Source organism: Sturnus vulgaris, chromosome 22 (genome assembly GCF_052056855.1).
Source record: "Sturnus vulgaris isolate bStuVul1 chromosome 22, bStuVul1.hap1, whole genome shotgun sequence".
In the NCBI taxonomy this organism is placed as follows: Eukaryota; Metazoa; Chordata; class Aves; order Passeriformes; family Sturnidae; genus Sturnus; species Sturnus vulgaris.
The window spans coordinates 8,309,099-8,335,015 of NC_142264.1; the positions used below are offsets into that span (position 1 = coordinate 8,309,099).

The 25,917-nt window shown below is 46.4% G+C and overlaps 1 protein-coding gene across 5 annotated transcripts in view; it reads left to right on the forward strand.

Moving 5' to 3' along the window:
- Positions 1-25,917, forward strand: part of TNC (tenascin C) — a 71,441-nt gene that overhangs the window by 21,942 nt on the left and 23,582 nt on the right. For 2 of the 5 annotated variants that reach the window (XM_088177711.1, XM_088177710.1), the window contains exons 2-12: positions 1,798-2,390; positions 3,343-4,563; positions 5,764-6,027; positions 7,034-7,149; positions 7,230-7,386; positions 7,969-8,238; positions 9,276-9,461; positions 10,209-10,298; positions 10,925-11,188; positions 20,087-20,359; positions 22,276-22,548. In XM_088177711.1, coding sequence (XP_088033837.1) covers positions 1,928-2,390; positions 3,343-4,563; positions 5,764-6,027; positions 7,034-7,149; positions 7,230-7,386; positions 7,969-8,238; positions 9,276-9,461; positions 10,209-10,298; positions 10,925-11,188; positions 20,087-20,359; positions 22,276-22,548 — 3,577 coding nt within the window. In that variant the 5' untranslated portion in view covers positions 1,798-1,927. Of the gene's footprint in view, positions 1-1,797; positions 2,391-3,342; positions 4,564-5,763; positions 6,028-7,033; positions 7,150-7,229; positions 7,387-7,968; positions 8,239-9,275; positions 9,462-10,208; positions 10,299-10,924; positions 11,189-20,086; positions 20,360-22,275; positions 22,549-23,644; positions 23,918-25,917 lie in introns of all 5 variants that reach the window. The other 3 variants (XM_088177712.1, XM_088177713.1, XM_088177709.1) reach the window with 2 other exon arrangements.

A 25,917-nucleotide genomic window follows, 5' to 3' on the forward strand; every position in this document is an offset into this window, starting at 1 on the left:
AACTGCCTCCAGTTTGTTCCATTTTCCATTGGTGGTCCATCTGTCAAGCAGCCTGTCCCTTTACTTGAGGGTTAGGCACCAGTTTTAGCTGTATGACCTTGTCCTGGGGCAAAAAGGGCACAGCAGCACATGGAATTGAATGGGAAGCACTTTGCAAAGCCCAAGTGGGAGTGCTCGAGACTAAAATCCCACTTCAAATGCACTCCTGAACACGTTTCATGAACTGGCAACCCAGTTTAGGGATTGAGTCAGAAATGAGTCCTGGACCTGTTATTCTTTATTAACAACCTTGTGATGTCTTCTGGTGCAGGCAGGGCTTGCAGAAATATTTGAGCAAATGGGGTAAGTGTTAGAAATGCCTTAAAGCTGAATGGTTTTCCTCAACAAGGAGAAAGCCTTCCCTGCTGCTTGTTTACTTCTGATTTATTCCCCAGCAAACAGGAGTGAAGTTTGCCTGTTGCGAGCTCAACGTTCCCTACAAAACCCACGAAAATTCAGTGAAGTGTCTGATGTGTTCTTGTCATTCCCTCACAAAAGCCACTGGGATAGCATGGGAAAAACAATCCCTCCACTTTGGAGGAATCAGAAAGGTGGAAGAGGCTGGTCTCTCATCTGACAAATAAATTAGCATCAAAATTATGACGTTTAGAGAATAAATTGCTGTTTCCTCCATTACTGGCATTTCATGGCTTGCAACCACTGCAAGCACAGTCACTGATGTATCCATTAAACCGAGCTCTTCTGGGAGTGGGAAGGAAAACAAATGCTGAGATGACATTTATTAGGTGTGCTTGTTCAGGCAGTCCATTACTGCTTTGGCTCCTTGCTCTACGTGCTGAGGGGCTGATCCTGCATGGAAGTCAATGGATGCCTTTCCACTCCCCTGGCTCACTCCATTGAAAAGGAACATGCACAGACTGAGGAGGAAGAGGAAATATTGGAGCTAATTGAAAAGGATGAGTTTCAGGAGGAGCTGTAGAGCCCAGCCAGGTGCTTGTAACTGTACATGAGTTACTGTGTTATAGCTGAGGAAAGATCAGGCAATGGGAAATGCTGCCTGGTGGAAAGGGATATTGGCTGCTAAAAAGGCTTTTTTACACATGTACTTTTATTGCTGTCTCTGTTGTTGGAGTCTCTGCTTCTCTGGTGTCTCAGTACTTTTATACTAAAATATCCCTGTGATACAAGCACTGACACCAGAACCTTCCACCTGCAGGGAGCTCCATTTACCTTCATGCTCCTGATAAATCATCATATAATAGAACTTACTATGGAGCTACAATCTGGAGTTCAGATTCCACAGCAGTCTTGGAGTAATTTAAAACATAAAGAAAAGGGATGGAATGAACTTGGTGTTGATGCACCTTTTGACACTATCTCGAGTTTCTTACATGGACCAACTTGAGGAGCCTTCAAGCAGTGGAGGAGTGAAGGAAATATAGAATTAAACGTTGGTTAAATCATAATAGAACACATTTATTTTATCTGCCTTCGTTTTCAGTTAAGCTGAGACTCAGCAGGCATTTTTGCCCCAGTCTTTTGCTTGAGGGAGTTAAACTTTCTACAACCCATTGTATTTGCTCTAACCTGGAAATAACAGCAGCTTTCTTCATGTCTGGTGACATTTCCTTCAGAATCACACTGAGATCCTGGAAAACCACTGTTATTACACATCAGAGTAAACTCAGCAGCTTAGGGGAGTGTGGTGATCCTGTTCTCTGAGGATGCAGCACACAAGCAGGGTCACACCTTTGTGTAGCTGCTGTTAATCCCTTACACTGTTCCTTCTTCTTTTAGGGAACAAACACACCAGGAAAGAAAAGGATCTCCAGCTTGCTTTGGCCTGGCTCTCCAATTTCTGCTGCAGATTACAAAGGCCAGGCAGACCTAAGACTCTCTCAGCCTCTAAAGGGAAGTGGGCACCACAATGGGACTCCCCAGCCGGGTCTTGGCCTGTGCCATCCTCGCTTTGCTGTCCCAGCACGTCACTGGGGGACTCATCAAGAGAACAATCCGGCAGAAGAGAGAGACTGGGCTGAACGTGACCTTGCCAGAGGACAACCAGCCTGTGGTTTTCAACCATGTCTACAACATCAAGCTGCCCGTTGGCTCCCTCTGCTCCGTGGACCTGGACACGGCGAGCGGCGACGCCGACCTGAAGGCAGAAATTGAGCCCGTCAAGAATTACGAGGAGCACACGGTGAATGAGGGGAACCAGATTGTCTTCACTCACAGGATTAACATTCCCCGCCGGGCTTGTGGCTGTGCAGCTGCCCCAGACATTAAGGATCTGCTGAGCAGACTGGAGGAGCTGGAGGGGCTGGTCTCCTCCCTGCGGGAGCAGTGTGCCAGCGGGGCTGGATGCTGTCCTAATTCCCAGGCAGTAGAAGGTAAGGCAGGCTGGGGAGCTGCTCCTGGGGGAAATTCTTGTGCTGGTTGTAGATGTTGTTTAGAATGATACTCCAATCTCTTTCAAGAAGGAGCACAAGTCAACCTGTTAAATTTGAAATGTAATCAAAACTGGGAATGTGTTTGGCCAGCGTGCAAGGTACATTCATTCACAGTTCCAGGGCTTTATGGATCTGTGGGTCACGAGTCAGCCTGGGACCCTTTGTAGCTGTGGCACTGAGCATGGACAGCACTTGGGCATGGTGATAATCTGTGTCAGAGTTAAGATTAAAACTCACACAGTCCAAGCTCTTGGCTCCACTTTTTGTCCCCTTGAGGAAGCTGCCAATGTAACCATTTTCACTTCCAAGTTTTCTTTAGTAGAGACCAATAAAAATACAGCAGGACATAAGGCAACAGACAAGCACAAATAGTTATAGAAGAGGGAAAAATGTGTCTGTCTGGTTGATTTTTAAATCGAGGGAAGGGGTAGGTCATACAAGAGAAGAAACACAAATGTTCTTCAGAACAATGTGTCTGTCTTAGCTCAGAGAAGCCTTGCAATTGCTGATACAGCTGATGACACAATTGCTGCCTGACTTTGTGTTCTGAGGTGAGCAGATGAATGATGTTCCTTGGTGCATGCCCTAATGCAGCAGTCAGGAAAGCTGCTCAGTCAGTGGGTGAGGATTTTGAGAAGGGAGGAGGAATCCAGCATGCTTAATTATCAAGTCGTTGGCAGGGTTTCTTCCCTGGCATTAGAGCTAATTAAAGCTTTCCTGGTAAAGTAAATCTAGTTGGAGAAACAGAGAGAGATTCTCATTTAAAAACTTTCTGAACTGATATCCTGTAGGGATCTAGGAAAATCAGAGCCCTTTTGGGTCATATGTGCCACGCTGGCCTAAGGCATCCTAGTGCCACGGGAGTAATGAGTTTTTGGGATCGTTGGTACAGGTCGCCTGGACACCACACCCTACTGCAGCGGGCACGGCAACTACAGCATCGAGATCTGCGGCTGCATCTGCGAGCCCGGCTGGAAGGGCCCCAACTGCAGCCAGGCCTCGTGTCCCTCCGACTGCAACGACCAGGGCAAGTGCGTGGACGGGCTGTGCGTGTGCTTCGAGGGCTACACGGGCCCGGACTGCGGCCAGGAGCTCTGCGGCCAGGGCTGCGGCGCCCACGGGCGCTGCGTGGGCGGGCAGTGCCTGTGCCACGAGGGCTTTGTGGGTGACGACTGCAGCGTGCCCCTGTGCCCCCACAACTGCCACGGCCGCGGGCGCTGCGTGGACAGCGAGTGCGTGTGCGACGAGGGCTACACCGGCGAGGACTGCAGCGAGCTCATCTGCCCCAACGACTGCTTCGACCGCGGGCGCTGCGTGAACGGCACGTGCTTCTGCGAGGAGGGCTTCACCGGCGACGACTGCGGGGAGCCCACCTGCCCCAACGACTGCCACGGCAACGGGCGCTGCGAGAACGGGCTCTGCGTGTGCCACGAGGGCTTCGTGGGCGACGACTGCAGCGACAGGAGGTGCCCCAACGACTGCCACAACCGCGGGCGCTGCGTGGGCGGGCGCTGCGTGTGCCACGAGGGCTACCTGGGCGAGGACTGTGCGGAGCTGCGGTGCCCCAACGACTGCCACGAGCGCGGGCGCTGCGAGAACGGGCAGTGCGTGTGCCACGAGGGCTTCATCGGCGAGGACTGCGGCGAGCTGCGGTGCCCCAACGACTGCCACAACCGCGGGCTGTGCGTCAACGGGCAGTGCGTGTGCCACGAGGGCTTCACCGGGGACGACTGCGGCCAGCTGAGGTGTCCCAATGACTGCCACAACCGCGGGCTGTGCGTCAACGGGCAGTGCGTGTGCGATGAGGGGTACACGGGCGAGGACTGCGGGGAGCTGCGGTGTCCCAACGACTGCCACAACCGCGGGCGCTGCGTGGAAGGGCGCTGCGAGTGTGACAACGGCTTCACCGGGGACGACTGTGGCGAGCTGGCCTGCCCCAACGACTGCCACGGGCGCGGGCGCTGCATCGACGGGCGCTGCGTGTGCCACGAGGGCTTCGTGGGCGAGGATTGCCGGGAACGCTCCTGCCCCAACGACTGCAACAACGCGGGGCGCTGCGTGGACGGGCGCTGCGTGTGCGAGGATGGATACATCGGGGATGACTGCTCCGATGGTAGGTGCAGTGTCCCTCTGAACTGCTTCCCCTTGGGCCATCCAGCAGCCATGGACACCCCGTGGAGCTTTTCCATAGAGCTGGGCCCGGTGCTGCTTTTCCAACATAGCCCAAACAGGGATGGGAGATGCAACAGCACCAGTAGCTCTTGGCATCTTGAAATATCAGAACTAAGTAGTGTAGCGGTTTCTGGTGACTTTCAGTGGTCACCAAAGCTGCTGGTGGTGCTGTAGTCACCTCCATTTCTGCTCCCACCAAAATGTCACTGGTGCTGCAGCCAGCACTGGCTGGGATTTGTCACCATGACCCTTCAGTTTTCCTTGATGCTAGAAAAAAAAGCTGAAAGAAGCTGTTTTAGCTAAGGAGAACATGGAAATTTTCCAGAGTCTTCTTAGTGCACATGTGTATATCTAAATATATATATGGATGTGTGTATATTAGATCTCACAGAAGCTTAGAGGAAAATCGTGGGATCAGCTGGAGTGGAAACTTAGCTATAAAGTCACATGCTTGGTTTCCCAGGACCACTGACTCTATGGAAATTGATAGAAAATTTTGGCAGCCTGATAATGACAGGCAATACACCACAAATGAGGTAGTTTTCTTTAGTAGATCCCGGGGGAAAAATTTTGGTAATCAAAGAGCACTTTGGGGTTGGGAACACTATAAAAGACAATGAATACCCTTTAAAAGAAACTCCCATCTTTCATCTCCTCCTTCTGGAAGGTGCCTAAGCCCCACTTTGTGATCTCGCACAGGCAGATCTATTGAAAGTATTTACTCAAATAATAATGTTTTATTTTACTTTGGAAAATCTGTGCAAATCCCAGGACTTCTAGCTCCACAATCACATGCTGCTGGCAGTTGAATTAAACATCTGAATCCCTCGGGACCCAGCTATAGCAGCCTTGTGCTGCAGCCATGAGAGGAGCAGCTGGAACACAGTCAGCCAGAGGTTGTGTTCAAGTGTGAGAGCAGAAATTGGCCCATGGCTTCTGGAAATGTCTGTAGTCTCCATCAGCTGAGCATTCCTTTCCTCAGCAGCTAATGTGTGGGACATGCCTTCCCCATTCCCTGCGTGTGAAATGAGCCCTAGGAACTGCTCCTGGGAAAATGTGAAACTGGGCAAGTCATTATTTCCTGAGCCTTGAGAACTTCTTATAACTTTGGTTTGGCTTTCTTTTCCTCCCCCTTTCCCAGTGTCTCCTCCAACTGAGCTGACTGTGACCAACGTGACGGATAAAACTGTCAATCTGGAGTGGAAGCACGAGAACCTGGTCAACGAGTACCTTGTCACCTATGTCCCCACCAGCAGTGGGGGCTTGGACATGCAGTTCACTGTGCCAGGAAACCACACAGCTGCCACCATCCACGAGCTGGAGCCGGGTGTGGAGTACTTCATCCGTGTCTTTGCCATCCTTAAAAACAAGAAGAGCATTCCAGTCAGTGCCAGGGTAGCCACGTGTGAGTTTAATATTCATCCTTTTGTCTACTCCATTTGCATCCCTTTTTTGGGGCGTTGCTTATTTTGTATTTTCTGGTTTCACTCTGTATGTGTTGACTTGCATCCCAATTTTTGGGATATTTATTCTGCATTTTCTATTTTTGGTTTAGACATATTGATTGACATACCTTTTTTGGGATATTATTTCTTTTGTATTTTCTACTTCCAATTCAACTCTTGGCCCAGAAAAAACAACCTTCTGCACTTCCATTTTCTACTTTTTTGCAATACCAGGGACTGTGTTGGTGTCACAGCTCACAAGATCTTCTGCTCTCAATGTCTCCCAATATGGGGCCTTTGTGAATTAAAAACCTTGGCTTCTTTATTGAAATGCACATTTCTTTCTTATAATGTACATTTCTTTATTATAATGTTAATTTTAAAAATTCTGGTACTTCTTCCTGAGAAAAAAAAAAAGTAAAAATGTAGCAGCGTGTAAAAGAGCAATATGAAAGCACTTGAATTCAAACCATTTGGCTAAAATGGAGGTTATATTTGTTTTGCATCTTTGCTGTATTTTACTACATCTTACCTTTTATTTGCCTGTCTGTCCTTCTGTTGTTCCTCTTCCTTTTTGTTTTGTGCACATCACTATCATATCTAAACATCCCAATATCAAAAGATGCTCTTTGACTTCTGTCACTGAGCTCATTTCTGGAGAACTGGGGCAGGATTCAGCTCTCCTGATTTCCAAAGTCAACATCACGCTTCTTTCAAGGGGGCACAAAAAACAGATTTTGAGGGTAAAATTCATTTTATTCTAAGTTGACATCTAAACCAGTCCAGGAAAGTCTCTCCAAAGCCACAGTAACTGGATCTGAGGAGAGTTTAACCACGAGAGTTTAACCACCTCAGCTGCAGATCCCCACCTGACTGATATTTCTAGAGGTGGAAAGATATCCCACTCTAGTGCCCTATTTATGGGAATTTGCCTTCATGTGAGAATATCTCTTTCTTCTGCCACAGATCTGCCTGCTCCAGAAGGGCTGAGATTCAAATCTGTTCGGGAAACATCTGTGCAGGTGGAGTGGGACCCTCTGAACTTTTCTTTTGATGGCTGGGAGCTGGTCTTCCGTAATATGGTGAGGAATCAGTTTCAGGTATAGAGTGAAAAATCCTGGAATTTTATCTTTGTACTCACTGATTGTCCCATGTGTTCCAGAAAAAGGATGATAATGGTGACATAACCAGCAGCTTGAAAAGGCCAGAGACATCCTACATGCAGCCAGGTTTGGCACCTGGGCAGCAGTACAATGTGTCCATCCATATAGTGAAGAACAACACCAGAGGACCAGGACTGTCCAAAGTCATCACCACGAGTAAGCACGACCTGTATTTGGTCTGGTTTTAGTTGGCCACCAACAGAACATCTGCTGTTTGGGGGTTTTAAACAAGAGAAAGTCACATTCTACACTGTGAGTTAATTGGGAGGGGAAGGAAATAGTGGAGTTGCTAATGAATACATGAGGAAAAAAAAATCCTCTCTACATTATCTGTTTGAAACGGAAAGGAAATTTAAGTGCAGCTAGAAGGTAGCAAGCAGTATGCACTTTTATTCCTTTTTCAAGATGTACATCAGCAGGAATGAGAATTTGTTACTAGAATTTGTTTCATCCTGGTGATATTTGCACGAAGAGTGTGTGAAGGTGGGGAAGCTCTTAGGGTTCCTGCTTGTCTTTCTTTTGGCTGCTTCTGGTTTGAAGGAGTTTTGATGGATTTGCTTTGATGGATTGATTCCATTTGGAGTCTAAAACTACAGGAACCAAAGGAAGAGCGTAAACGAGGATACCAATTTTAACTTTCTTCTGAATCACCAATTAAGGGCATAACAATATGGGTGTTTTTCATGGAAAGATTTCTTTATAAAGCCCCTTTTCCCCTCTCTTTTTGCTTGGTAACAGAGCTTGATGCCCCCAGCCAGGTGGAGGCCAAAGATGTCACCGACACCACGGCTCTCATCACATGGTCCAGGCCCTTGGCTGAAGTCGAAGGTGTGGAGCTCACTTATGGCCCCAAGGACATTCCAGGGGACAGGACAACCATTGACCTGTCTGAAGATGAGAACCAATACTCCATTGGCAACCTGAGGCCACACACAGAGTATGAGGTGACCCTCATCTCTCGTCGAGGGCACATGGAAAGCGACCCTGTGAAGGAAGTCTTTGTCACAGGTGAGGGGCTGGGAAGGTGCCACAGGGACCACCCATCCTCCTGTGCTCTTTGTGTCTTCTAGCTGGAGTTGGCAGCTACTGATCAACACAAAATCTGCCCAATTTTAGGGGTACATGAAAGCACAGAATAATTTCCTGTGCCTTTTATGCCTTGTTGGCTCATCAAAATATTTAGACCCTCCCCACAAGAATCTAAATGTATTTTTAAAATGGGAATTAGGTTATTGTGTCTCTTACCCTAAATCCCTACTTCAGAAAGCAAATTCCTCTGGATCATTTGTCTGTCTGATGAGCTAAATATCTTCCACAGTTCCTATCCCATCTTAGTTCTCTTTGCCTAATTAGTTTAGAAGCAGAGAACCATTTTTTTTTCTTCTCCAGTCCTGCAAATATTTCCTGCCACTCTTTTATAAATTTACTGTGCTCCTCAGTGATTCTGGGAATGTTTTTGGAAAGCGTGGGTCCTTTAGCAGGTTATCAAGGCTTGATGTATTAAGAGATCTGTGAATTACATCCCTTTTCATCTTAAAATACTAAAGTTGTTATTTTGGAGCAGGAATTGAGGCTACTGTAGGCGTGAAAAATGAAAGCTCATTGAATTTCTTTATAATATTTCCCTTTTTTTGAGACTTAGAGTTCCTTCCAGCCATGAATGCAAGATGTTACTGAACAGAAATTCTAGAGATGACCAGTACTTTGTTCTTTTTTCCTTTTGAAAGCTGACGTATTTCTAAAGGAAAACGGTATTGTCATCCAAATATGTTTTTCCCACAAACTTGTTTTGTAATAAAAACTAATTATTACAAGTGAAAATGTAATTTTTGTCTCAGGAGATAGAAGTTAAATTTCTTGAGCTGAAGCTGGTGAACTCTGCTTTTCATGCTAGAAGAACTCTGGATTTTGTAGTTAAGACATAACAGGATCATGTGAGAGGAAACTTTATGGGTCATTTCACCTTCTAAAAAACGTTGTCACAAGAGACTGCTGTGAGAAGGGAAATATTCCTGATTATTTATTTATTGCTTGGTTGATTCCAGACCTGGATGCTCCAAGGAACCTGAAGCGGGTGTCTCAGACTGACAACAGCATCACCCTGGAGTGGAAGAACAGCCACGCCAATGTGGATAATTACCGAATTAAGTTTGCCCCCATCTCCGGTGGGGACCACGTGGAGATGACAGTGCCCAAGGGCAGCCAGGCCACAACCAGAGCTACACTCACAGGTAGGGGAATGGACACATTGCCACTCATGTCACAGAGGTTTTGTTTCACCCCAGGGCACAGGACATGGAGAAAAAAAAAAGGTCCTTGTGGTCACTATAAATTTTTAACAATCTCAGGCACATTTTTTTGGGACAAGAGGCTGCAAATCTGAAATTAGATGTTAGGCAGGAATTGTTCCCTGGCAGAGTGGGCAGGGCTGGCACAGGGTGCCCAGAGCAGCTGTGGCTGCCCCTGGATTCCTGGCAGTGCCCAAGGCCAGGTTGGACATTGGGGCTTGGAGCAGCCTGGGACAGTGGGAGGGGTCCCTGCCATGGCAGGGGGTGGAACAAGATGATGTTTAATGTCCCTTCCAACTCAAACTATTCCATGATTCTATGATTGTGAGTAGATCAAATTGAATTAAAAGCCATGTGAAATGGATTTACACACCTGCAGATGGATAACCAGCCAGCAGAAGGTATGTAACCATTTCGCTTCCACAAACATCCCTGAATCCAATGAGTCAGTTCCCCTAATTCTAAGCAGCTTTGTGGAAGTGGAGTCACACTCTGAGCTCAAAAGGCATTTTCATGTGCTAGGGGTGGAATTCACTGGTGCCAGTCTGCAGCTTGAATTGAAACCTCAATTCTCTGCATAGAGGAAAGCAGATCTCTTACTTTGTATCCATTCAGCCTTCCTTATTCCAACAAATCCCTGCAGGCATATTCCATGGACTGGAACTCATATTTCTTCTCCTCATCTCGTAGGTTTGAGGCCTGGAACTGAATATGGCATAGGAGTGACAGCAGTGAGGAATGACAGGGAAAGTGCTCCTGCTACCATCAATGCTGGCACTGGTGAGTGTCCTGATCCCATCTGAGCTCTGGACAAGGCAGCAGCTCAGGTGGAGCCACTCTTTCATGTCTAAGAGATGCTAGAAGTTTTTGAATTTCATTTTGCTTCATTTCCTCTGAAAAGAAAAAAAATTCACACAAAGCTCCTGACTTCTCAATCTGACTTATTTTTCCTGTTCCTCTTAATATTCTTGGGGTTTCATCTCTAGGTGAGCTCCTTAATGATAATTATGCTTGCACTGATCACTCTGGCCATCCTCTGTCTGTGAGGGTTTTTGGCAGGAATGGTGGTGGCCAAAATGTTGATGTGACACAGAGGGGTTGCAGTACTCCTGACTGACCTTCCAACCCAGAATGTTTCACACAATACCCCCTTTTCCCAGGTGAATTATCTGAAGGCTTTACTTCTGCTTCTGGAGTGTAAGTGGGGGAAATTTGTTCTGGTTTTGTCTGTAAAGGAGAACATCATCATCCTTTACACTTTTCTAGAGGTCCCAAAGATGGGCAGACCCTGAGCTGCTGCCAGACCAACAATGGAGATATTCCTCTACAGATGCCTGAAAAACTGTCTCAGGGCACTTCAGAGACCTCAACTTTGTTGTTTTTTTTTTTTTTTTCCCACCCTGCAGATCTCGATAACCCCAAGGACTTGGAAGTGAGCGAGCCCACCGAGACCACCCTGTCCCTTCGCTGGAGGAGGCCGGTGGCCAAGTTTGACCGCTACCGCCTGGTCTACAGCGCTCCTGCTGGGAGGAAGAGCGAGGTGGAGATCCCTGTGGACAGCAGCTCCTTCCTGCTGCGGGGGCTGGAGCCGGGCACCGAGTACACCATCAGCCTGCTGGCAGAGAAAGGGCGGCACAAAAGCAAACCCACCACTGTCAAGGGTTCCACGGGTGAGTAATGGCTGTGATGGCCACTGGGCAAGGACAAGCCCAGGGATGACTTCAGCTGATTTTCTGATCCACTTCTGGGCAATGGCCTGCAGAGCAGACAGCTCTGCCAGCGTGAGAGAGTGAAGGACAGCTCTGTATTTCCCTCCCTGCTGTTGCTCATCTCCATGTTTCAAATGATTTCTTGCTCATCCTTTGAGAGGCCTCACAAAGAGCTCATCCACTGGTCCTGCATGGATGTAGAACTCATTCTTTGTTTTAGGCAAGGCTGAGTATTTTTGTACCTCATGTCTTCTAACATGTTTTGCTTTCTACAGCCAAAAAACTAAGAGGAAGAGCAACCAGAATGTGTTTAACATTGTTTGTTCCTGCCTCATTGATTCTCTTCACAGCAGGCCATCGTCCCTCAACAGGGCTAGTGGGGCTCTGGTGTTGTCTTATTTCAGTTTTCTCATCCAAAAGTGGGAAAGGCTCCTGCCCCAGTCCTGGTTCCAGCCACCATTTCCACTGGGTACTGTGACTTATATTTGTCTGTTTCTGCCATCTCAATTTGTGCAAACCACTCCCACTGACCAGTATCAGATGATTTACTGAACAGGTTTAATCCTTTGTGAAACATTGTGAGCCAAAGTTTGCTGCATATCTCAGTATGGAACACAACAAGTCCTGAATGTTTTGGTTTCTCAGCCTAAATCCTGTAAGGCAAAGCCTCAACTGCTCTAAGCAAGCAGAGATGATGAAATCAGAATCAGCTGAGCTAGTTATTGTCCTTAGCAGATACCAAGATGTTTATCCTTTTCTCCCCAAGGACCATCTGTGAGGTCAGCACCTGCCAGACATTGTGGATTTTACAAATTAATAACTTAAACACAGCTTAAATGATCAAAGCTGGGTTCATATTCCCTGGCAGTGTTCATGCCAGCACAACCTCTGAATGCTTTATAGAGACAGCAATCCATCACAGAGTTACATGGTCTGGAAACCATCACTCCTGAATGAGTTGTTTGATGCCTAAAGCCAGTGCCCAGTGCAGGGAAAAACCGGGAAGCCTTGAGGCACACACAGAAAAAAAGAAGCTATAGCTTTGTGTGGCAGGAGTGAGCAGGCTTCAGTTTTCTAACTTTCTCTGTTAGAAGACTGAGAGGTTTCAAGGAAGTCTCAGAGATGGTGAAGAGGCAGAAACAATGTACTGTGGAATTTCACAGCCTGGTCTGTCCAGCACCAGCTTCTGAAGCTTCACAAGGTGGCTTCTTTCTCCTGGTTTGCCTTTTATTATTTTTTTTTTCTTTAGAAATGCCTTCATCTGGCCACTGTATTTGTTTTATGTCTTCACTCAGAGCACCAGTAAACAAAGAGGGCTCTGCAGTGGCTCCTGGGAGCAGCAGTTGACATAACCTGGCTCTGTGACCTTTCTCCTGCGTAGGAATGGACAAATCCAAACACAGAGCACAGGGAGCAGAAATTCTCTGGAAGCCTGGACGGTACAAGACAAGTGGTCTCTTCAGTTTGCTTTTCCATCTACCCTCAAGACACGCCCCTTTATCCATCTTCCAGCTCTTGGGAGGTCCCAAGTCCTCAGGCTAAAGCCAAATAATCTTGTTTTGCCCTCTCTTGCAGAGGCAAGCTGAAGCAATCAAAGCTCATGAAGCTCTAGCATGAACCTCTAGCACAAAATCTTCCACAGTGCAGGGTGGAAGCCACTGTTGCTTCTGTGTCTTCATAGAGATGAAGTGCAGCTCAGGTGACAAAGTCTTTTTTAACTGATATCTCTGATCCTGCACTCAAGGGATGGCAAAGATTACAGAGTGCAGTTTGCTGAACTTTGCTGAAAAGGAAAGACTGAATATTTCACATTTCTATTTGCTTGTTTGTCTCTTGTAGCTCCATGTAGTGTAACCCTAATGCAAGCATTGAGTCCTGACCCACAGGAGCTCCCTGAAATGAGTTTTTGTATTCTAGAGGCTTCAGGAATGCGGGAGAATTCTGTGAGGGATCTTGTGGTCCTGAGGGGAGCAGACCACACAGCTTTAGTGCCTTGTGGTGTATGAATACAGGAGCCTGCAGCAATTCTGTGCTGGAGTACATGGAAGTGTCACAGCAGAGCCCTTCCTGCCCAGAGAGCCCCTGGGAGCTGGGACTGACAGCCTCCAAAGCAACACTTCCCATAAAACCGAGGTGTGTGGATGGGCTGGAGAGCAGCACTCTGCTCCTCTGGAAGCTGTGGCTACAACAGGAAACTCCTTCCTGTTATTAGTGAAGGTATCAGAGGCTCCCACCTGGCATTCTCAAAGGTTTGGCTCAGAAATTAAAGAAAATTAAAGAAAATTAAAGAAAATTAAAGAAAATGAGCAATTTTACTGCTTGGAGGGACCTTGCCTTGAGCATGTCCCAGCAGATGAGCAGCTCATCTGCAGGGTGAGCACGTAGCCCAGCTCTGAGCAGCTCAGCACTCAGACTGCAGCTTTGTTCTCTCCTGCTCTGCTTCTGGAACCCTGCCTGCAGAGCACAATGTGGGGCCTGGAGCAGGATGGATGGCAATACATCAGGCATGAGAGGCCTGGGGAGATAAATGAGTGAGCATTAGAGGAACCAAGAGCCAAGCTCAAATTCCTCTGCTGAAGGACCCAGATTGTGCAGCAACTCTTGATGAATCGTGGATGTGATACTGTCTTGCCTCTGGAATTGAGTTTGTACAGCAGAGCATGGCTTGGAGAAGTGACTTTTCCATCCTGCTGAATGTTTTTCAGAAGATTTATGCTGTTTACCAAAGGCCCTTGTCCGTGTTGTGCGTCAGTCCCTCTTCCTCTCCTGGCTTCTCCAAGGCTCAGATTGCGCCACCCTTTTTTATACAAACTCAGAGAAACATTAGCAAGAATGATTAGGTGAGCCAGTTCCATGGGAAAGTGCAGTGCTGAGCACTGGGAAGCTGAATTTGCAGGGAAGATTGTCCATTTGTTCAGCTGACTCCTCCTCTGAGAGCACCTGGAGCCCGAGTTCAGGATGAGGCGTTTTGGGGTAGCTACTCCAGTATTTCTGGCTTGTGATGGCTGCAGTGGTTTCTTCATGAAATTCAGAGGTGCTCAGGCACTGCAAGCCCAGTTTAACCAGCTGATTAAGAGAGGGGAATATGGTTTAGCCAAAGGAGACTGAAAAGAAAACCTTGGTGGTCATCATGATTCACATAAGAGATTGGGAAAGTGGCTGAGAGCCCCTCTTGGGGAATAATATAAAATCCCAGATTTAGAGCGAGAAGTAATACAGAATACTGCTTGCTCTATCCCAAGAAGTTGGGGAGATGTCCTGGCAGCACATCCTTTTTAGTCATCCTTTAAAATCACCAGAGAAACATTCCAGTGGAATTCCTCAAAAGGCCAACATCACACCACAGACATATTCAGGCCAGGCTTAGCCTGGAGATTTTACCAAGAGATATTGAGCTATTTCCTAAGCTGACAGTAAGAAGTATTCCAGGCTGAGAAGGAGGGCATGTTTGTTATCATCCAGTTTCCTTTTTACACAGCTTTAATCTCTGTTCATTCATCTCACCACTGTGAATCATTCTCTGCTGTCACCCACACACCTAAAGCTCCCAGAACTGTTTTTTTTCTTGTCCATCTATTCCCCTCATTGCTAAATCAAGTGTTTGAGCTCCACTGCTCTTGTTACTCTATAGTTTGATTGTTTTCCAAATTTTCCATTATCTGTTACAGCATTCTGCCTGCTAAACAAAGAACACTGATACTGTCTGGGGTATCAGAGTATTTTCCATGTATTCATATAATTTTCATTTTTCTATCTCCTGTTTGTTTGTTCATAAAGCCACATATTCCCCTGATACACATGAATTTAATGTGGGGGATATATGTGTTAATAACTGTGGTGGAAGGAAACCACTATTTCTCACCCACAAATTCATTTGTGGAATCATAAAGTCCAAGGTAATATTCAGAATTGCATTCCCTGTGTTCCATGGGACAACCTGTGCATGGCAACCTCCATGTAGCTGCCAAAGCTGGCACAATAAAACAAATCCACTTGTGAATCCAGAAATCTCACCCAGGTGGTTGGTCCCTCAGGTTTTTTATAATATCCGTGAACTGTTGCTGCATTTTCCATCCAGATTGGAGTAACCAAATCCTTTTGTAACTGTGATAGAACAGGCAGGGATCTGGGAGAAATGTGGGGTGGTCAGGTAAAATGAGAGGCCAGTTTTGACTGATCTTAGACAGGGTTCTCTCACACACCCTCAGTACATCAGGAGTGTAAAACCACCCTAATTTTATGTTGCCTCTTCTATTTCTGAATGGTTTATCTTCTGTTTCCAGTTCAGGGTTCATGGCAGGGTTTTGTCCTCAGTTTCCAGGTCAGGGTTCAGTTTCCCAGGGGACCATCCAGGCACGGAGCTGTCCCTGTGGGATGCACTGCTGCCCTCTCCTCCCCCCTGGGCTGCCCTCTCCCAGTAAAGCCCAGCCACCTCCGTGCCTCTTAACTGGACAACTTTTACACTAAAGAAGCTCCAGTGCTCTTGATGCTGTAAATTTTTTTTGCCTCTTCCCAGAATAGGAAAGACCTGCTTGACACATGCTGATGTACAAGCAGCTGGGAGGTGCAGAATGGTTCCAAACCTTCCTGCTTTGTTCCAGGAGCTCAGCAGCCCTGGAGCAGTCAGATAACACTTCTGACAGTGCTTTACTGGGAAAGGGGGGATGATGACAGTGGTGAGCATTGTGGCTGTGCTGGTGTGATGGAAACATGGTTATCTCCAGGTTGCAGCATAGGTAAAGCCTGTTCAGGTCATGGCTGGGCTGATTTAAGGGAATTTATTGGCTAAATCAGGAGTATCAATGACATATGTAAATATAAATATTTATATGATATATATAAATAGAAATCACTCTTTGCCTTACAGGCTTCTCTCCTTGCTGGAGGTGAGCAGAAATGTTTTCACACCTGTAGTTGACCTGAGAGATATTTACAAGACAACATTTCTGCATCTCCTTGAAAACATTTCTAATTGATTTTCTCCTCTGAAAATGTATTTCTTTGTGATGTAAGTGTCAATTTGGAGACGTGTAATGAATCCTAAGTACATATTTGTGCTGAGCTGATGGTGCTCGATGACTTGCTCCTCTTATTGAATGCAAGTGGAGCATGAAAGCAAGGAAGTCACCGAGGTGTGAAATGATGCGGGTTCCCACTAATGAGGAGATAATTCTGCATGACAGAGAAATCCCCTGCCTGGGGCCTTGTGGCTGGGATCAGAAACAGTTCCCTGTGATCTGCACAGCTCTCAGATTTCCAGAATCTGACTGTTCTGCAGGACATATCCATAGATCACTCAGCATGTTGAAAGCCAGGGCTTTCCCCTTTCCATTCCCTGGGTTCTCCTGTAAGAAATATTTTTTTAAGTTCTTTCTATCCTAGTTTTTAGGCAAGAATGTGTGTCTCCTCCACTTTTTCCTGCATGTATCACAACGGATAACTCCTCCAAGCCTGATTTTGGTAGGATATGAGGAGCCTTAGCATGTTTCTGCTGTGATTTCTCAGCCTGGCTTTGGATGTGTTTGTGATTTCTGGCATGAATTCCCCCCATGGTTTGTATCAGGAGCATTCACTGATGGCTGTAGGAAAGACAAAGGGCATGTTTGGATACTTAGGGTTCCGATGTGATGTAAATGAGAGAAGTTCTTTGGAGGTAATCAAAGAGAACTGATTTCCATCAGCTGAGTGCTGGAAGCACTCCAGCTCATCCCTGTGTTTGCTGCTCAGGGTCAGAACCAGGGTGTGTGTGCTGATGCTGCCTTTGCTCAAGGCCTGGATTCAGTCTCCAAAACCAGAACTCCTCTGTTTGCTTTGTTTCCAGAGCTCCTAATGCACACAGAGTGTGCTGGAGCAGCTCTTAGCTGTTGTTTGGGGGGGGTTATTATCAGGGAATTTTAACTTGCAGTTTGTCTCTTATATCTTTAGCACTTCTGGCCAGCACACCTGGAGAATCAGTGAGTGAAACATCACTTGATCCTCCCAGCCCTGCACTCTCCAGCTCAGTTATTTAACATTCCCAGCCCTGAGCCTCCTGCTTGGCTTTTATCCAGCTCAGAGCCATGGGGCTCTTCATGACCTTAACACAACCCCCAGGACTTCCAGTAGCTTCACCCTGTCCTGGGCAGCACAGGATGAGGAATTTCATCAGTTCCTCATCACTCTGAAAGGCCTGTCCATTTTAAACACAACGCAGGAAATATTTTTGCTGGGAAATCTTTGAGAAACAGAAAATCCCAATGTCCCAGCTGGCACACAATTCCAGATTAACCTCTGTGGAAGTACTCAAAGCCAGCTCTCTTGGTCCCTGGCACCTCTGGCTGCTACAGGTATTTCCCATGGATCCACAGCCATTTCTGCTTCAAAATACAGAACTTCATTTCCATCTGGCTTTGGTGTGGATTTTAGGCTTTGTGAGTGATGCTTTTCCTCTTGGCTGGTTTATTCTTGCTTCTGCATGGGAGGAAACTCCTACAGCTCTGGAATGGGTGGTGCAGCATGGACAATGCCCCACACAGTTTTGAAGGTGGTGCAGCATCAAGTCTCTCTTTTCAAACTGCATGCAAAGAGAGACGTGGATGCATCTGCTGCTGCTAAGGGATGTGGGAGCAGAGAGATGTGCACCTGCTTGTCTGGATTGTGCTTGAGCACAGGAGGAGTTTGCAGCATTGGCATGGAAGTGGTGATGTCATAGATTAAAAAAAAAAAAAAAAAAGAAAAAGATTGTGATACAATCTGTGTTCACCTTTCCAAAAACTCTCACCTCTTACCTTTATTCCATGAATTTCATGAGGTGACAGGGCTGAGTTCAATAAGGACCAAAAGTGCCACGGGTGGGTGTGAGCTCAGATCTGGAGACTAAGGACATACTTGTCCATCCCTCAAAAGCAAATTCCCAACACAAGATTAACTATTTATGTAGAATCACAAAGATTATTTCACAGAGCCAGAACAGTCTCACCTCTCCATGGCTTGTTCTCTCTGTTCCTTTTTTTTTTTTTTTTAAATAAGAAACATCATCCTTTGATCTTTACCATGACACTGTGATTGCTTTGCCATCTGTGTTGGATGCTGGATGGCTGAGGATTTTGGAGGTGCCCAACAATCCTGTTTGGTGCATGGTTCCATGGGAGAATCCCTTGCTCCTGGAGAGCATGAGTGGCTTGTTTGCTTTCCTGTCTCAGATATGCACGAGAAACAAAAGGCAGGACAGGGGGCTCTGCATCTTGGGGGAGAATGAAAATAAACATTTTCAGAGAGATCAGAATTACTTTTAACCAGTGATGGTTCCTGCATAACTTATTATAATCAAGCTTCTATTTAAAAGATTTAACCTTAGTGTTACTTTAGTTTCACTTTCATTTTAAGGAAATGTATTTGTTTTATTTGTTTCTGTTGCCACCAACAGATTGTGATGTCTGATGCAACCAGTTTCCTTTCTGTCCTGCTTTCTCTTTTCCAGATAATAGTCTTATTTTGACAGAATTTGTATTTTACCTCAAAGAATCTACTTTCTGTTCCTGATAAGGGATGACAGCTCTGGATTAATGCATTTCTTTTATTGTTTAACCTCATCATCATGTCATAAACAATCTCTTTCCTTCTAACAGGATGGGAAAAGCTCAACAGAACTTGTGTTCCTGAATAGTAGCAATATACTGATTTGTTAATGAATTTACTGAAGATCATTATGATTTATGAGTGCTCAGCTTCTGGAAATCCAGCCCCAGCTGCCTGCCTAAGGCTTTGAGCAGTCATGCAATAATCACTCTGGTCTTACAGGGAGAAATTTTATATGAGTGGTGCTGCTGAGCCTAAATTTCATTTATTACAGTTTACAGTTGACAAATCAGATCCATTTCCCTTCATGCAGCATCTCTTCTGAATTCTCAGTCATGCAGAATGGGATTGTTCAGAGACACTCTGTTCTTACTGTAACACTTATGTGTCAGCAATTCAAATAAATCAGAAGGATGCTAGAAAATCCTGAGAGGCCACAGGTCAGTGACAGAGCACACAGGAGTTTCCAGGTAGAAAAACCAGGCAGTGTTCTCTCATTTTCCCATCTAGCTGTTAATGCTAAGGAATCAGTCATATCTCCTTAGTAACAAAGAACTTTCCATTCTTGCTGAGCAAATGACCTCAGCTTTCAGATATCACAGCATCAGTTACCTCTGATGGCTCCCAACTTCCTTGGCCACCCCTGTGGGGGTTTGAAAGAATGTTAATTTCTGTGAATGAATGTTGTGATTTTAGATTAATATCAGTAAATCTGAAAGTCTTATCTCCACCCACAGGAAGGTGTTGTGGGTAGAATCATGTGCTAAAAGAGGACAAATCCGTTACAGACATGCAGACATGGAGGCATTTTCCTCTTCTTTATTGTTTTGTATTAGAAATAGTTTGGAAGTATAAGCAGCATCCTTCAAGTGGATGCACTTATAAGCATAAATATCTGAATCCCAGCTACTCTAAACCATAGCCTTTCCTACCCTTACAACACAGTTACTTCAGAATGGCAAACACTGAGTGAAGTTGTTATACCTACTTATCTCATAGGGAATTGTAATTAATGTTGACAAAACACTCACAGCTGTAAGATTCTCAATGAGCAGCTTTCTGTGAGCAGCCTCCACATATTTATTAATTATTTCAGTCCTTCTCTCACTGCTCTGTTTTGCCATGTCTCCAGAGGGACTTTATTGAAGTTATCTGTGGCAGCTGATCATGTAAATGTGTGGGGGGGCATCTCTGTGGCCCTGATTAGATGTGAAATTCATTAACACAGAACCTCATTAAATAATCCGACATCAGCACCACTCTGCAACCCAAGTAACAGATTGACTCTCTGTCCTTATGCAGAGGAGGAACCTGAGCTGGGGAAATTCTCAGTTTCAAAGCCTGGCTGGGATGGTTTCCAGCTCACCTGGACAGCAGCTGATGGGGGCTATGAGAGCTTTGTCATTCAGGTGCAGGAGTCTGGCAGCCCCGAAGAGCCCCGCAATGTCACAGTCCCGGGGACACTGAGATCTGTGAATGTCACCGGCCTCAAGGCCAGCACTCCTTACACCATCACCCTTCAGGGGCTCACTCGGGGCTACAGGACCAAGCCCCTTTCTCTTGAGACCACCACAGGTACCTTTCCTCCAGCCCCACGTTCCTTCTGACAGAGATGTGAGCAGGAGCTCCTGTGAGTGCTGGCCAAGTCCTGCTCACCGGCCCAGCCTCGCATGGGGTGCCCTGAGCTCCTCAAAGCTTGGCTGAACATCCCTGGCATGGAAATGCCTCCTGGTCAGGCTTTCCATGAGCTTCAGTGCCCTGCTGCAGCCCTCCCCTCCCTGCTTTCCCCTCCCACCTCAGAACAGCTTTGTTTTGTTCCCTTTCCTCACTTAACCTGGCTGACACTAACAGCAAAACCCAGCTGGATGTTGTACCTGCTTGGGAAAGGCCAGGTTGCCTGGTAAAATTATAGAAATCTTTCCTCTGTTGACACAGATAATCAAAGCCTGAGTGTGTGTTCAGTTTTTACCCTTCAGAAGCTGCCTCTGAAATTCTGCAGTAGCTTCTGTGTGAATTCAGACTCAGCAGGGTAAAGTTGTGTGTACCTGACTCAGGGCAAGGACAAACACCTTCTATATGTTCTCATATAAGAAAAGACATAAATTAATTCCTAATAAGACTAATAAAATACATTAAGCCATCTAAGATCATGAAACAAACTGATTGGTCTGAAAAATATACAATGCAAAGCTCAAATTCAGCAGAACTACCCCAGCATGAAATTGGCCTGAAGGGAGGCAGGTGAGCTCTGTGCTATCAGAAGCTTGCATGAAACTCATCAAGGGCCCCAAAATAATTTTCTGGCTGATCATGTGAAAGGCAACAGTTTGAAATAAGAGCTTATCACAGGCTTTGACCATGAGAGATAAATGTATATTTACATCTGCTGTGTGGCTCTCTGATCCTCCCAGGTCTTGTGATAACTGTAATGAGCAGTGTGAGTTAATTGGCAATAAAGGAGCACCAGTGGCCTTTCCTTCAGATAATTTCTTACAGACAATTTCTGCTGCTTCTTGGCTCCCCTACAGCCCTTTGCATCCTCCTGTGTCTGTGGCATAGCCAGAGCTGGCTCATGCCAGGCTCCCCCGAGCACAGAGAGGGGTGAAAGTACTGTGAGAAGTCATCAGAATTGAAGCATGAAGTGCAGCAGAGCTTGCTTGCTCCTGTAGGGCTTTAAGCAGCCTGGCTTGGGCAGGGATGTGTCTGTGCTGTGTCCCAGTGGAAGAGCTGAGCTTTGAGAGTCCTCACCAGGAGCTGGGAGCAGATGCCAGTGGAGAACAGAGCAATGTGCTGCACAAAGAGACCAAGCAGGAAACACATCATGGGTGTCCTGCCGAAATATGCAATGTGCTCCCTTCTTTACCCTGGTGAAAACAGCAGAGAATGCCCTGCTGAGGTTTTCCCTTCCCTTTCTGGGTCAAGCTCAGCACCCGGCTTTTCAAATTCTTCCCTTCTGGGGACTTCCAATTGTTAGAAATATGTGAGCCTTCCTGTAACACTACGGGGATGTCTGCAGAGAGGAAGAAACCCCTCTCTCTGTTTTGCATTTTGGCTCCAGCTCCAAAATTACAAGCCAGCTTTCATAGACTTAATCTGAAAGGGAAAGTAGAAGAGTAAACAAAACACGAGATTTTCCTTTGGATAAAGCAACAGCTTTGGTTTTAGCTTCTCCTAAAACTGGAAGCCATCTTTTCCAAATGCCCCAGGGGCATTCCAGAAAGTCCTTTTGCATCTGCTTTCATGCTCAGACCTCAAAGACATGGCTGCTCCTGCAGGGAAAGGGAAATAGCCATCGTTTTAATTCTTTTTTTCTTATCTAACATTTTGCGACTGTTTTATTTGATTTCCTCCCCTTAGTACCTGTCTGCTTGTAGCAAGCTTTTACTCACACCCTCTTCCCCAGCTCGGAGTGCTGCCAGCATGGCAGAGAGGAGCCTTTGAGAGCAGGAGGAGCTCAGGGACCCTTCTGACCCGTGTGTTTCCCTCCCCAGGAGAGCAGCCCGGCGTTGCTGAGCTCACGGTTTCTGACATTACCCCCGAAAGCTTCAACCTCTCCTGGACAGCCTCCAACGGGGACTTCGACGTCTTTACCATTGAAATTATTGATTCTAACAGGTTGCTGGAGCCCATGGAGTTCAACCTGTCAGGCAACTCAAGGACTGCTCATATCTCAGGGCTTTCTCCCAGCACTGATTTCATTGTCTACCTCTCCGGGATCTCTCGCGGGTTCCGCACACAGGCAATCAGTGCTGCAGCTACCACAGGTACACAAACCTACCTCAGTGCTAACTCTGCTTTTTTGAACTCTTCCTTGCAGGTTGTGCCCCCTTCCCTGCCCTCAGCCACCCCTCCAGCACACCCATTTCCCAACCCTCTGCTCCACGCCAAGGAGGACCAGCCCGGGACTTTGTGAGCTGTGAATGTTGAGCCACCAGCCCATCCAGCAAAGTCAGGCAATCACATCGTGCTGGGATCTCATTCACACAATGACTTCACACATTAGGGCTGGGGCTGGGATCTCATTCACACAATGACTTCACACATTAAGGTTGGGACAGCCTCTGAGGGCAGATGAGAATCAAAGCAAATATCCCAAGAACCAAGCAGGAGATGATTCCTCACATTTACCTTTCAACCTGTGTGTGCATCTGTCCCACAGCACAGAGCAGACACAGTTTCTCTCAGATAAGCTGATTTCTATCAGATCAGATAGAACAGATTGATCCTGATTCTCCCAAAAGATGTCAGGCACGTTTCAGTCTGTGCCAGCACAATCCTGCAAGGCACATTCACTGCTTGAATTCAGCTTCAATTATTCAGGTTATGTTGGGTGAGAGAGTGTAAAGTCCATTTGAGTTGATGTCAGAGAATGGAATAGGCAGGCACTGAGTTGTTGGCACGTTGCACATTTCAAGGTTTTACAGCTGACAGTTTTCCTAGAAAAGACAGGGAAGTAAAATGCTCAGGATGAGAATGGGAAGTGAGGACTGGACTACAGAAACAGAACATTGTTATTGGAGGCAGAGAATGGCTCATGTTGTGATTGTTTAACAGCTCCGACAAATTTTGCCCCTTTAGGAAAAGTTGCCATAGTGATTGTCACAGGAATGGAGTAATGTGGTCAGTGAAAGCAAAGTATCAAATCTCAGCTATCAGAATATAATATCAGTTTCCAGCAGCAGCAGACTGTGAATATCCTCATTTGTTGATGGGTGGCAGGGGTATGGGAAACATAGGGAAACAAGGTTGGGTGACCCTTGTGACCTGTGGTGGTGCAAATTCAAACTTCTCTATTAATTTATTTTATTGCTTTGGCTTTTAATAACTGTGATACATTTCCATTTGTTTTTCTTCCCGTAGTAGAGGAACTTCTCCTTAGCAAACTCAGTGTATCAAACGCTACCTCAGACAGCCTGTCACTCACCTGGGAGGCACAGGACAAAGCCTTTGACCATTTTATTCTGGAAGTCAGGAACTCTGACTTCCCCTTGGACTCCCTGGTGCTCACAGTGCCGGGGGACTCCCAGCACTCTGTAGTGACCAACCTCAAAGCTGCCACTAATTACACAATCCAGCTCCATGGGGTAATTGATGGGCAAGGTGGGCAGACCTTGACAGCCATGGCAACCACAGGTATTTCACTGTTTCACCTTCCAGGTTTGCTTTTTATTCTCCTTTGTCTTGCTGTCCACCGAACTGCTCTAAAACGTGGCTCCAACTCATCGTCATCTCCTTGGGGAATTATAGGGAGAGCCCCATGAGGGGAGGCTGAAATGCACTGAGAGGGCTTGGAAAATGATCTGAGGCAATGGAAAAGGCTGAAAAAGTGCCCCCAGCATTAAGAGAACCAGTAGTAAACCATGATGGTTTCCTTATATATACACACCTGTCTGCAAGTTCAGTGTATATATAATTGCCTTGCTCCAGATGGTTGATGTGTTTCACTCAGCATCTTTGCATTTGATCTTGAATGAAGTTGTTCATCCACCCTCCCTTGCTTTGCTGGGGGTGGGAGAGAGGCCTCCATGTTGTTCTTATCCTGGAGAGGCACCTGCATGTCAGTTTTGTCCTCCTTAAACCCAAATGTCTCCCCAGGCATTTGCATCTCTGGTGGGCGTTTCGTGCCGCATGTGAAGTGACCAGCCCAGAGTGCATGGAGTGGTCTGGCCACCTTCTGCTGGCTCTGAGATTTTCCCTGCCTGGGATTTTTATGTTCTCAGCACAGAGCAGGGCTCAAAAAGCAAGTTCCCCTTTTCTTGGCCCACCACTGTGTCCCTTGCATTGCTCCCTTTGAGTCTCCACTGCCTGTCTTGTTTCCCTGGGTGTCAGAGCTTTTCCCGTGGTGGTGATTCCAGGATTGCAGGAGATCACCACGACTTGCCTGAGGATGTGATTCCAGCTCATTTTGCATGTAGCATTCCTGGGATCAGGCTGTCATGCTGGGAATGTGCCTGACCATGGATGCAGATGGCATGTGAAGGAATGTGGCCATGCCAGGATGAGGTTGGAAAGGCTCTGTTTGCCCTCTCGGAGCTGCATGTGGAGCTGAGGGCTCAGTTTTCCTGGGTTTCCCACCCAAGCTTGTTTGCTTTGTGGATATTTTCTCATCTCCTTGCCTGTCTTCAAGAGCACCATGGAAGCACCTTCCCTGCTGGCCATGAAGGCATCCATGGTCACTGGTTGATGGCATGACACCTGTGACATCTGTGACATCTGTGACATCTGTGACATCTGTGTCCTTAATCGGGGCCACTTCATTCACCTCTTCCCAGACAATTCCAGAGGAGGTGGATTATTATTTAAAAGTCTTGCAATGAGGGAGGGGACTAAAAGTTGGAACATCTTGCAGCAGTTCTTGTTTTAGTAAAGAAAAAGATTTCATTCTTTCACCACTCCCTGTTGGTGGGATGCCTCTCTCTCTTTTCTCCCAGCATGGATCACTTTTCCATCATTATTTTTCTGTGTCTCACTGGCTGCATTTCCCAAGGTGTTCTTGGTTCCTACTCAATTGGCAACATAAAAAGTAGAAAATCAGCCCAGAGAGCAAACACAGAATTCTCTGACCCTCTGACTGTTGGATCGTGTTTGTTTTCTCTCTGGGCTTTAATGAAACTTTAATGATTTTTGTGCTAAGTGTAAGAGGTTTAAAAGAGACTGGGTAAGGAGCTCTCCCTCTCCTGAAGGACAAGTTTCTCTCCTGGCAAGGCAGAGATGTGAATTTGAATTTCCTCCAGCAGAAAAGGAAAGTCTTTGGTTCTTAAGGAGGTGTCCTGAGCACTGAACCAGGAAGGAGAGCAAGAGCAGAATTGTGGGGTTTATTGTTTATTAGACATTCTCTGATTGTGCCTAATCAGAGGATGAGGAGCACCTTATCTGTGGAGTCCAGGGAGGTTTTGGCCTGAGATTAGTGCTGAGATAATCCCTGTTAGGCCTGAAATCCCTCATAAACCTCAGGGCCCAAAAATAGAAGTATCTACAACTCCAGGCAACAGAAACACCAAACAGAACCTGGACTGTGATTTCAAGGATTCCTGCCTGAATCCTACTTTCCCAATTTTGGAATTGCTGTAGGTCTGTATTCCCACCAAATTCCCAGTGTGGAATTCCTGCACTTTGTATGTGTATGTTGTTGG